Here is a 13,434-nt window from a genome sequence, read left to right as displayed (position 1 = left end):
CCTCGGGCCTGGTTCCATACTGCCTTCCTCACATTCTTCTTGCGATGTTACCTCACCTCCAGAAGCTTCCTTTGTTAACTGTTTTAGCATCATCTCCTCCTGGTACGGAAGGAAGGCCCAGCAAGGACCCTGACAGCTGCAAACGGAAGATTCTCGGACCAGCATCAGCAAGGCTGCCCCCAGGCCTGGGGTTAAAGCACGGCCTGACCCCACGCTTCCTGTTTGGCTCTGCAAGTCGCTGAGTCTCTTACCAGGTTTTGATTATCAACCGAAATGCAGCTATGTGCCCGGCCGTGTTGCCTGGTGAGGAGAGCCCTCGGGTTTAGAGTGAGGAGGTTCACGTGAGAGTCCCATGACTTGAAGCAAGACTCTGAATCCCTCTGAATAGAATTTTCTTGTTTTTAAAATGAAGATAATCCCTACACCGTAGAGTGGTTTGGATAAGTAAATGAGGTAGCGTGTGAGAGGGTTTTGCCAAGGCCCAAGTATTTTGAGACTATAAAGGATTTTCTTGATACATGAATCGTCGTTCTGATCATTCTCCCACTGTCCAGTCCCTTCAACACTTGGGTCTGTAGTTTGGGGTGATATGGCATTTCCACTTCGAACAGTTCTGTTCTGTAACAGTTCCCCAGCATTTCACATGGGCATGTTCTGTTTCCCCGAGTTGAATGGGAATTCCACAAGGGGCCCTGAACTTATGTACCTTTTGTATCTCCTGGCACCACCTAACAGAGACACATGCCCCAAACATAGCAAGTTCTACTAAATATGTACTTGAATGAATAGAATTTTTAATGAATTGAGATCTTTAAAAGCCCCACCCTGATCCTGTCCTTTTAGCTAATACGTATATGTAATATGTCTCTGGCTAGTGGACCAGATCCTGTCTAGACCTTTGCTGACCATTTACTAGCAGAGTGAGGCTCCGATCACACCAATTCCAGTGTTTGGTGAGGGTTTTCCCACACCAACAAGCAATTCTGGGACACCAGCTAGGTGTCCTATAATTCAGTTCAGTTCTGACACTGTCTGCCCAGAAATAGCATCAGATGCCACAGGTGAGGGGCTTATTATTATTATTATTTATTATTATAAAAGCTATAAATCAGGAACAGCCAGAGAGAAGAGAGGCATAGGGGGCACAAACCTTCCATCCTCTCTCAGAGCTCACCATCTTCCCAAATCTCCATGTCTTCACCAACCCGGAAGCTCTTTAAACCCCATCCTTTAAGGTTTTTATAGAGGCTTCATTACGTAGGTAGGATTAATTTGGCCTCTAACTCCCTTTGCTCCTCAGAGGTCAATCACGTGGTTGGTTTTCCTGGCAACCAGCCCCCAGCCTTAAGTGCTTTCTGAGAAAGTCACCTTATTAACATAACAAGAGACATTTTTATTGCTTGCTGCACTAGGGAACTTCCAAGGGTTTTAGAAGCTCCGGGTCAGAAACTAGGATTGAAGACCAAAGATACATCTGTCTTGTTACAAATTATGATGTCACACAGAGGGACAGGCAGGACATGTCCATTGCTTTGCAAGCTCATAGGACCTGGGAGCCTAGGAGCAGGCCAGTCCATTCTGCAGAAAGCCTGTCTTCCTCAGTTTTCTTAGGCCTCAGGTAACCCGGAGAGGGGAAAGGGAAGATCTGTTCTTTGCCTTTGAAACTGACATTTTCTTAGATATTCTTTCTTAGGAACTCTGGAAATAATAGGATGAAAGAACTTGAAAAGGGTTTCAAAGGCTGATTTTGGAGCAGAAATGAGAAAAGCTTCAGAAACAGAAATTGGTTACAGATTCCATTAGGCCAGCCTCCGCCAGGAAAGGGATCCACTTAGCCCAACCCTGATTTGGTTTAGGCTTTCATCTCCACTGGGCTCAGCTGAAAGGCTTCTGACTGCTGCCACAGGCCAGTCCTGGGGTCCTTTTGCTGTGTTTCTCTCCTTCTTTCTCCTGTCTCTAACCTGTTTTCATTCCTTTCCACTTATTTCTTGGAAGAATTTTGTTAGCCGCTAATTTGACTTCTTGGAGCTCACGGGCAACTGTCTTGGTCGGGGCTGTCTCATCAGTGAACCTGTTTCTTTCCTGGGAGCTCTGCACGCAGCTGACTCCCTCACCCTGGGCTAGACTATATGCTTTGTTAGTGCCTTGTTAGCTGAAGGCAGGTTGGAAAACACCAGACTTCTTCCCCTTCGGTAATCATTTTTTATTTAGATGTAAATTGTTTACATTACAGTGTAACGTTCCTTTCCCTTTTCCTTTCGTTTTGTTGAAGCATTTTGCATTTTGAGGATCTTTCTAGCTTTTGCTGGGCCTGAGCAGGGAGCTCCTAGACGTTCCTCTCATTGTCATAGAGCTATTAGTTCATCCAGGGAAAGCTCAAAGCATAACCATACAGGTCTCTGTCTACTCCAGCCTATACCCTAAATTTACGGCCCCCAAAATGGCTGATTTAGAGCATGCAATTCTGTGGTTCCCATTCTTTAATCTGCTACAGTGATTCTTAACCTCTTTGATCACGTTCTTATTTAGAAATCTGATAAGAACCACTGACTTGCTAGAGAAAAATGTACATACACACAACACCTTGTACACTGGGTGGAGGCGGGGACTTCAGGGACTGCCTGAAACCCTTCCTTGGACTCTGTAAGTGCCCATAGCCTCTGGATTAAAAAGCTGTCTTCTAAATGTGTAACATCACACCTTAGTATGTGGGCAGATGGGATGGAGAGAGAGGGGACAGAGTACAGACAGACACATTGTGCCATAATCATCCATAATGCCTTCAAAGAGTTATTTGAATGTCCCTGGCTCTGATACATATGAATGCCTCCTACGGGCCTCCAAATAGAGAATATTAGTTTCAAGTGTATGTTTCTGAATCAAAAAAGGAGAAGTTAAGTAACAGAATGGTAAATAAAATGAAAGCATAGTGATTAAGTCCTATTAAAGGAAACAAGCAGAAACTTAACCTACAGGAAAGTGTAAGCCCAGTACAAATAAGAAGCCAAGTGAGGATTCTGGATTTTTATCTCCACGTGGCAGTAACAAGGTGTTTTCTCCCCATTATTACCTCTTCATTCTCCTACTGGAGCAATGTCAGAGAAAGCCAGCTAAAACAGAAGGTTTAAATAAAATTCAGAATCTCAACCGAATATCCAGAATTTCCAGAATTCAATTGAAGATCACTTGTCATACCAAGAACCAGGAAGATCTCAATCTTAATGGGGAAAAAAAAAAGGCAGTCCATAGATGCTGACAGAGATTTTAAAGCAGCCATTATAAAAATGTTTTAATGAGCAATTATGAACACCCTCAAAACAAATGAAAAAACAGAAAGTCTCAGCAACAAGATAGAAAATATAAAGAAGTTGCGGGGTCCCTGGGTGGCTTAGTCGGTTGAGCATCTGCCTTCAGCTCAGGTCATGATCCCAGGGTTCTGGGATCAAGCCCTACATTGGGCTCTCTGCTCAGCGGTGAGTCTCCTTCTTCCTCTCTGTGATCCTCTCACTCTCACTCTCTCTCAAATAAATAAAAAATCTTAAAATATATATATATAAAGCAGATGCAAATGGAAATTTAAAAACTGATAAATACAATTACCAAAATAGACTGGCAGTTTACAACAGAATGGAGAGGTCAGAAGAATGAATTAGTGAACTTGAAGATAGAACAATAGAAGCTCCCCAACCTTGAAAAACAGAGGAATTGACTGAATAAAAGGTATAATTGAACAGAATTTCAGGGACCCGTGGGACCAGTAACAAAGATGCAACATTGGCGTCCCAGAAGGAGGAAAGAAAGAAGTCAGGGTGGAAAGAGTACTTGAAGAAATAACGGTAGAAGCATTCAAATTGGAAAGAAGGAAAGAAAATTATCTCTGTTTATAGATAAATGATCTTATATAGAGAGAAACCCTAAATATGCCACAAAAAAACTGTTAAAACTAAGAAATTCAACAAAGTATCAGGATATAAAATCAACATACAAAAGTCAGTTGTGTTCTTATACGACAGTGAACAATCCAAAAAAGAAATTAAGGAAACATTTCCAATAGTATCTACAGAATAAAATACTTGGGAATTAACCATGGAGGTGAAAGAGTTATACCCTGAAAACAGTAAAACATTGCTGAAAAAAATTAAAGAAGACATAAGTAAATAGAATAACATTCCATGTTTTTGATTCGAAGACTGAATATTGTTAGATGTCAGTACTACGCAAAGCCATCCACAGAATGAGGGCAACCTCTATCAAAATCCCAATGATTTTTTTCTAGAAATAGAAAAGTCTATCCTAAAATTCATGTGAAACCTCAAGGGACCCCAATAGACAAAACAATCTTAAAAAAGAAGAAAAAAGTTGTAAGGCTTCACCACTTCCTGATTTCAAAATTTACTACATAGCTACAGTAATCAGAAGAATGTGGTACCAGCAAAAAGATGGCCATAAAGACCAATGGGATAGAACAGAGAGCCCAAAAATCAACTGTCACATATATGTTCAAGTGATTTTTGACCAGGGTACCACTTAATGGGGAAAGGACAGTCTCTTCAACAAATGATGTTGGGAAAACTGGATATCCACATGCAAAAGAATGAAGTTGGACCCTTACTAACACTGTTTTTAAAGAAGTAACTTAAGATGGAGCAAATACATAAATATAAGAGCTGAAACTATAAAACTCTTAGAAGAAAACAAGAGGAAAAATTTCATGACATTGGATTTAGCAGTTTCTTATATATGACACCAAAGGCACAGGCAACAACAAAAAAATAAACAAGTTGGACTGCTTCAGAGTTTAAAACTTTTGTGTATCATAGGGCACAATCAACAGTAAAAAGGCAACCCACAGAATAAGACAACATTTTTGCAAATCACATATCTAATAAGGGATTAATATCCAGCATATATAGAGAATTCCTAAAACTCAACAACAAGAAAACAGCCCAATTAAAAGGTAAGCAAAGGGGTGCCTAGGTGGCTCAGTCAGTTGAGCATCCGACTCTTGATTTTGGCTCAGGTTGTGATCTCAGGGTCATGGGATCGAGCCCCTGCATCAGGCTCCATGCTCAGTGCAGGGTCTGCTTGGGATTCTCTCTCCCTCTCCTTCTGCCCCTCCCCCTGCTCACAATACATACATACATACATAAAATCTTTAAAAAGTGGGCAAGGACTTGATGAGACATTTCTTCAGAGAAGATAGACAAATGGCCAAATAACATGAAAAGATGTTTAACCTCACTATTCATTAGGGAAATGCAAATCAGAAACCACACTTCTCACCCTTTAAGATGGCTGTTATCAAAACAGAACAGAAAACAAGTGTTCGTGTGGATGTAGAGACATTGAAACCCTTGTACATTACCAGTAGGAATGCAAAATTGTGCAACTGCTATGGAAAATAGTATGGTAGTTCTCAAAAAAAAAAAAAATTAGAGAACACTCCACCCAATAATAGCAGAATACATACTCTTTTCAGTGCCTACAGATCATATACCAGACCACATGCTGGGCCATAAACAAATCTCAGGATAAAAGGATTCCAGTCGCCCAGAGTAAATTCTCTGACCAGATAGAATTAAATTAGAAATCAGTAACACAATATTTGGAACAAAGCCAAATCCACACCACCGATTTCTCTCTGAGACTTGGTTTACCCCTAGAATTAATCCAGTCCAGTCTCTTCATTATTAAATTGAGGAAACTGAGGCACAGGGAGGCAACATGACTTCTTCAGGGTCTCTCAGGTGCTCAATACATACTCATTGGATTGATTGATTAGTTAAATATAACAATATGAAGCAGCCCTTTTACTACCAGTGGAAGACACTGAGCTCACCACCCCTGTAACCCCTCAGCGGTCCCCTTGGGCTGTGTTGGTCCTTCCCTCCCCTGGACACCCAGCACCTCCCAGCTCCCTGGATCACAGACAACTCTGCTCTAATTCTGTCTCCTTCTTCTACCCAGAGCTCTTCTCCAGGTAAGGCCAAGTCTTACTCGTTAGAGCTGCTTAGACAATATTTAGTGAATGAATGGATCCACGTTTTCACTAAGGAAGTTTTGCCTCCCAGGGTAGGGAGGCATGGGACGCAGGTCCTTCTGTGGATCCTATGCTGTTATTCAAGACGTAGAGCAGAGCAAAGCCAGCAGGGGCGCTGCTGAGCTCAGGCGTGTCATCAAAGGCTGTGGAATTTTCTGCTGCCCATTGGAAAGAGCTCTTGCTCTGGAACTGCGGGATGTGTTGTAGGTCTGGCTTCTTACATTTCCCGCTTCGGATGCCTCAGACCATGTCCCCCTCCCCCTCCTCCACTCAGCTTTCAACCTGAGATGTGCAGAGTAAGAAAACTTGGATTTTTCCCTCTTGTGCTTATCAGGCATACATTGCTTTTCCCTCTGATTGTATATCCATATTTAAATCATGCTTGGGGAAGCCATTTATTGGATCCCCTCGGGCTCATGGTAGAGAGTATATGAGATCCCTGATAAGCTTAATATATTTGTATTAAAAATTAATAAGCAAGCTATTGTTTGCAATGTTAAATCATGATTTGATTTCACGTATTTAAGACCACAGTTTTAAAATTACTTAAAAAAGACTGCAGTCAGTTCTGGGACCCTGTCTTTATTCCGGAATGAACCACGCCCGTCACGTGGCAGACAGGCAGTGCCACCATCTCTCGTGTCACATTTAGTCCATACCCGGTGTAGCAGCCACCCTGGAGGCTTCAAGTGAGTCCTCTGTGGAAGATTATGTGGAGGCTCTTTTTAAATGCTACTATTAAGAAAATCAAATGTAATGGGAAGAGATAAGCTTTTCCCAGTGCAAGCCGGCTCCAAGTTTATATTTCCGTAATCTGTTTTATATGCTCCTGCAGGAAATGAAACCAAAATTGTCCTTTCTGACATGTGCATGTGGCGGGTGGGAGGGGCTGAGCGAAGGGAGACGCAGAGCTAGAGGAAACAATTGCTCTGGTTTGTCAGGGATTTACTGTCACTTTATTTGGAGGGAAAAGCCCTCTTCTTCCCAGTGCGTTGAAGGGTTGCAGCCCCCATGGAGAGCTGTGCCCACAGCCACGGGGTGCTCTCGCCCTGCCTCACTGAGAACTGTTACCCAGCTCACCTGTCTGCCTGGTTGACGCCCAAGACAAGGACCAGATATCCTGCATTAGCAGGTCTGTGTTTCCACTCACCTCCTGTCCCCCTGGAGAGACACAACCTTCGCACACATACAGAAGACGGTCACAGCCAGGCTTTGCACATTACTGAATCCTACTTCTTTCTTTCCTTTCTCTCCCATTCTCTTCTGCTCCCCCCATCACTCATAAAATGATCATGTCTGCTTGTTAATTGTATCTATATTTAGTTTCACCTTCTAGACGAATGATGTCGATGTTTTTTCAGTTTCTTCAAATTGGTCCTCTGCCCTAGCTCTACCCTCTGGGTCCTCTCTGCTTCTAGCCACCCCCATGGATAAAATCTTCTAATCCTAGTGTCTCAAATCTTATACATAATGCTCAGGGGTCGCCCCTTGCTCTCGCCTTTGCTTCCAAGGCTGTGTTCACCACCAAATAAGAGAACACAGAGCACCATCAAGAGCATCTTGACTAGGAAGACCCTGCGATCCCTCTGGGTGTCTCAGAAGCCATATCTAGGTATAGGGGAGACTCGGGTCCCTCTGCTATAGGAGGCTGCACAGTGCTGTCATGGAGGGAGCCCCGGGTTGAGTCCTGAAGAGTCAGCGCTCACCCTGTGCCCACCTCTCAGGCCGTACCTTGAGGACTTTGGACCCTGTGGTCCTCTGTGGCCCCTCCGTAAGGAAGCAGGCATGAAGGTGTGGGAGTGAGGCCTGGGGACAGCCACACAGCTTCCCCTTTCTGCCTGTGGCTCTGTAATTCCAGAAGGTTCTGTAATTCCAGAAGCCTCCTACAGAGGCTCAGGTTCTTATCCTGCTGTAGGACAAGCACTGAGATTCTGGATCAGCCACAATTAACTTCAGCTCTTGAGGAGCAGACCTGATTTCTAAAGCTGGAAGAAAGTGAAACTTACAACTGGAAGAAAGGCCAAAAGGAAGGTTTAAACACATGCAAATCTACCTTACCTTCTTGGAGTGCTAGGAAGATGACCTTTGTCATTTAGCCTCTGAGTCAAATGTCCAGAATATCCTTGAGGTGAGGAACCTGGAGAAATATGGCCAGGAGGGCACAAAAAGCTAGTCGGGGCATCCTCCTGAGCAACAGGGCCAGGCCCCAATCCAGCAGAGGGTTTCCATGAGGGACAGGGATGGAAGTGAGCTCTCCCAGGTCAGGCCTGACCTTTTTCTGGACTCCCTGTTAGTGGGGTCCCATGGAGGGTTATTTCCCTTCATGCAAAGACGTTTTTAGGCAGTGCTTCTGGCCCATTCCTCTTCCTCTGCCGGATCCCAGAGACATCTGACCCTCTGCTGAGTAGAAGGGAAGAGAACATCCAAGAGAGCTTTCAAGTAGGAGGATTTCCTGTGAAGGACGTGAAGCAGCTCTCTAATCTCGCGGCCATCCTGCTTTCAAGCAGCTCTCCGCCTCGGACCTTCATGTGTCCAGACCAACTGAGGACCCAGAGTTGTGCCCCAGGGAGGTGGGGGGAGGGGATGAAACAGGATACATTTGTTCCCACATTTGTTTTTGATCTCCTGTTGGGAGGGATCTCATGGAGCCTGGCTGCCGCCGGCAAAGTAGTAGACAGCACCGCACCCCCCCCACGATGTGCTTGTGGACACTTGTACACCCATGGGGCCAACCCACTCAAGTTCATGAGAACCTTCAGGGTTTGCCAGCTGGGATTTCACCAGGGGATGGGCCTGCCTGTCTGCAGGTCGCAGCTGGACTCCGTGCATGCTGCTGTCTTCCAGGCTGGAGACCAGAGCCTGAGCAGGCAGGTCTTCCTCTTCCTTTCTCTTCCCTACATCCAGACCCCTCTGCCTGCCTGTTTGCCCTCATTCCAGCCTACAGAGGACTTTTTAAAGAGGCAGGGAAGAGGCCAGGAACACAGGCAAGGAAAACAGTCCTGGGTCTGACCACTTAGCTGCCCTGGGTTTCCTCCCCACAGAATGAAGGGCTCTGAGGATGTGACTATATTGCTCCCCAGCTCCGTAGTCTCTGGCCGCAAAGCTCTTCCTACCCAGGAGTCCCTAGGAATTTAGTTTAAGCAAATATTCCACAAAGGCAAAAAATGTAATAAGTTGGAAGAACTACATCATGTCATTTTTTTTTTTTTAAGATTTTATTTATTTATTTGACAGAGACAGAGACAGCGAGAGCAGGAACACAAGCAGGGGGAGTGGGAGAGGGAGAAGCAGGCTTCCCGCGGAGCAAGGAGCCCGATGTGGGGCTCGATCCCAGGACCCTGGGATCATGACCTGAGCCGAAGGCAGTCGCTTAACCAACTGAGCCACCCAGGCGCCCTACATCATGTCATTTTTTGTTAAAAATCAGAAGTGATCTACATTTCCGAGAGTAGCCTAGTGAATGAATGAGGGTCTGTAAACATGATGTAATTAATTGTACACAACCATTAAAGTGGTAGTTATGCTGGCTATAAATTAATATTGAATAAAAGCTGCTCTTGTTTGTCAAGAGCTACCGTATCAGTCATTCTCAGCCCCAAGGGCACTTTTCATGAATCACACATGTGGGGTCTGGGCGTTGGAGTCTCTTTTGAGGCTCCCTGGTTGATAATAATGTGCCGCCAAGGCTAAGAGCCTGCGTGCCAGGAACTTCTCTGGGTGGGTGCTTAATGACCACCAAGTGATGTCTTCACGCATCTCCTGAAGGCACCTGCACATTCAGTGCCGTGGCTCGGTCCTCCCTTCCCGTTAGCCCCCTAGTGGGCGGTGCAGGATGATACTGTTTGTTTCTGATTTATTGACTGCAAAAATATCATTGCTCTGTAACAAGCCATCCCAAAACTTAGCAGAGTAAAACGACCGCCACTTTATTATGCCCACAGATCTTTTGGGTCAGGAATTCAAACAGATCACAATAGGAATAGCTTGCCTCTTTGCCACAATGTCGGGGGTTTCAGCTGGGAAGACTGGAATCTGGCTTCCTTCTGGCTAGCGGCTGGAGTCATCTGTGCCCTGTTTTTTTGTTTTGTTTTTTTAAGATTTTATTTTTAAGTCATCTCTACACCCAACATGGGGCTCCCCAAACTCATGATCCTGAGACCAACAGTCGCATGCTCTTCTGACTGAGCTGGCTGGCCAGGGGCCCCTGGATGCTTCTTTACACACAACTCTGGTGTGTAGGCCAGGATGACTTGGAAGATGGACTCAGGGAGGACTGTCCACCAGAGCCCCACACATGGCCTCTCCGTGGGCTTGGGCTTCTCACAGCATGGAGACTCACAGCTCCAGGAGCAAACATGCTCTTGAACAAGGCCTTTTTAAAATAGCGTTGGAAGTCAATAGCATTCCTTATATTGTTCTCTTTTTATTGAAGTGGTCACAGGCCCACCCAGATTTCAGAGATATTATGGAGGCAGAACTGATAAGACTTACTGATGGACAACTAAACATGGAGAGTGAAGGAAGCGACTGTCAAAATGCTGATGCTTAATGTCCTAGGACATGAAAAGAATACACAAAAATATACACATCAAAATCAGCACAAAAAGATGAGAAGTAAATGCATCATGCAAAAATGAAATGTTATTTTAAGTCTGGTGGCAGCATGGTATTTCATCTTTAATATTACTTAATCATTCTTAGTAGCTCTTCTTAAACCTAAGTACCCACTGAACCTCTTCACCGACAACCCCTGAAGATCATTGCTGGAAACCACCCCCCAGCGGGATTCCAGTCGTGAGCACACTCTCCAAACATCACATTAAAAATTCACACTGTCCCTTACTGTGTGGCTTGGGGAGCCACAGTGCTGCTCTCGCTATGTACTGTGGGGTTCACCGTACTAGGATCATGGGACAAAGATGAGTGGGCAGGGGTTCTACTTTGGGATCAAGATGTTGCCGGGTAGACTGAGCACCGCCCCCAGACCCTGAGACCTCCACCCAGCCCATCCCCAGGGTGTTGCCAAAGGCTCTTGGTCTCATTGCAAGAAAGAATTCAAGGACACACCAAACAATGGTTGAGTGGTGCAAATAGGTAAGTTTATTAAAGTGAGTGTACACTCGCAAGATGTGAGCTCAGGCCAGCTCAAGGGAGAGCTGCTTGCCCTGAGGTTTGGGTCTCTATCTTATTGACAGCTGTTAACTCGAGGAGGGACTTTCTTGGGAGCAGTGTTTCTTGACTTTTCTCCATTACTAGGTCAGGGTTTCCAGTCTTCTTTGTCTTGGGCCTGTCTGCTTTGATCCAGCTTCTTGTGGCTCTGTTTTGGACTGTTGCCAGGATAGGTCTCTAACCAACCCCCCCAGCCCCCATAGCTGCCCATGACTCCCCCTTTACGGGCCTCCAGGCATCCTGTTAAAACCTAACTGCCTACTCTAACATAATCCATCTTCTTTCTTTTTCCTTTAGGCTTTTGATATTATGAGAGTGACCCACGGCAGAGAGCACAGCCTGATTGAAGATTTGATCCTACTTTTAGAAGAATGTGATGCCAACATAAGAGCATCCTAAGGGGTGCAGTCAGAGGGAAGGACGGCTTCTACCCTTATTGAATGTCATATAGAGGTCACACACTCTACACTGTGTGAGCCTCCCTACTGGGAATGTGATTCTCTGGTCATGTAGGTAAACAAAGGCAGACATACAGTGTGCAAACCACAAGAATCATTCGTTGTAGAGAAGCACAATTATAAGAAATATAAAAAATTTGGTTGAAAATGCCATCTGGTAATCGTTTGCTTCCTCATTGGTTGACTTCAGTGTTTTAAGATCTCAACATTCTCAACATGAAGGATAGAAAGTTCTATTAAAAGCATGGTAGAATAAGTTGTAACTTTCTCCTTGGCTATCTGTGGGGATAATTGAATTAAAAATCAGTGTTTTCACAAGCAAAAGCTTATTGTCTATTTTGTCAAGAAAGCAGAGTTTCAGATGTTTTCTTTACTAGTTGTGGTAAGTGACATGTACATCCCTTATTTACTCCCGAATACATCTCTAATACAAAAAGTGGTGTCCTGAATCCTAGAAAGAAGTCATTTTAGGTGTTACTAGAAAAGCATAGGAAGTCTTGGGCGCCTGGGTGGCTCAGTTGGTTAAGCGACTGCCTTCGGCTCAGGTCATGATCCTGGAGTCCCGGAATTGAGTCCCGCATCAGGCTCCCTGCTCAGCAGGGAGTCTGCTTCTCCTTCTCCCACTCCCCATTTGTGTTCCCTCTCTCGCTGTGTCTTTCTCTGTCAAATAAATAAATAAAATCTTAAAAAAAAAAAAAAAAAGAAAAGAAAAGCATAGGAAGTCTTAATGGAAAAGAAAAAACGTTTTCTCAAACGTCTTGCGGCTCCTCTGCGCGTTTTATACCATTTTGTACATGTCATGCTTTTTCTTTTCTTGGAGTTTTTTTCCCGTAATTCCCTATATCTGTGGCTTGACCGTGTGACGTGCACACCCCGAAGCTCCATTATCCTGCATCCCAGCTCAAAACAGATATTTTTGTTTCTTCTTCCTCTCTATCTACCCACTTTTCCACCTTTCTGCGTTATTCAAATTCAGAGAAACTTTTCCTCTGGGGGAAGAAAAAGGAGGTGATTTCTTCTATGGCGCCGTGACCCTGTGAGCAGTTTCGTCCCTCCTGCTTAGATGGGCTCAGGCAGTAATTACGGTAATGAGGGAGGCTCTAGTCACCCCCACCTTATTTTACAAGCAAGGAAAGGAGGTACTTAACTGGGGATGGTGTCCTGTTCCCCAGGTCCCGGGATCCGCCCCGCCCTCACAGAAGGAGCCCCGTGGCCACGTGGGGCGCAGGCCACTGTCAGAATGACACACGGGTGCCTGCTCGGGCCAGAAGGAACCAGCCTCGCTTGGCGGCAGAGAAGGCTGACCGCCGGAAGCTGGAGTCGATGTGCCAAATGCCTGGTGATCACTTTGATCGTGGAAATGTGCACAGTGTCCGGCACACGGGTGCATTCTGCAGGCTTTCTGTCGGCTTCTGCTGGCCCAGGCGTGGCTGACCGTGGCCGGGTACACTCATTGCCTGCAGTTGCCGGTGGGTCAGCTGGGGAAAGGAGGGTGACAGGGTCATGCAGCTCACTGGGTTGGCCCAGCCTCGTTCATGTGGCAGCAGGGTTCCAGGAAGAGGAAGTAGATGAGCGCTTCCCTGTCGGCTGGCATTGCATTTGCTGATATCCCATGGGACAAAGCCAAGCACAAGGCCAGCCCGGAATGGAGGGTAGGTAGAGCCTCCTCGAAGTCATCCTATTGCATGGCATGGGGTTGTGGAGAGGAAGATAGTGTGACCATCAAGGTGATCCACATAGCAGTCCCGTGTTGGTGTTCCAGAACAT

General features: G+C 45.3%; 1 protein-coding gene across 3 annotated transcripts in view; it reads left to right on the top strand.

Moving 5' to 3' along the window:
* The window catches only part of SMYD3 (SET and MYND domain containing 3), a 708,476-nt gene extending 696,485 nt beyond the window's left edge, over positions 1 to 11,991 (top strand). For all 3 annotated transcript variants that reach the window (XM_035010985.1, XM_035010984.1, XM_035010986.1), the window contains one exon: positions 11,507 to 11,991. In XM_035010985.1, coding sequence (XP_034866876.1) covers positions 11,507 to 11,522 — 16 coding nt within the window. In that variant the 3' untranslated portion in view covers positions 11,523 to 11,991. The remainder of the gene's footprint in view (positions 1 to 11,506) is intronic.
* Positions 11,992 to 13,434: the final 1,443 nt, after the last annotated feature.

The sequence above is a fragment of the Mirounga leonina genome, unplaced genomic scaffold (assembly GCF_011800145.1).
Source record: "Mirounga leonina isolate KUSES-001 unplaced genomic scaffold, KU_Mleo_1.0 Mir_154, whole genome shotgun sequence".
Lineage (NCBI taxonomy): Eukaryota > Metazoa > Chordata > Mammalia > Carnivora > Phocidae > Mirounga > Mirounga leonina.
This window is presented reverse-complemented; position numbering and strand designations above follow the sequence as displayed.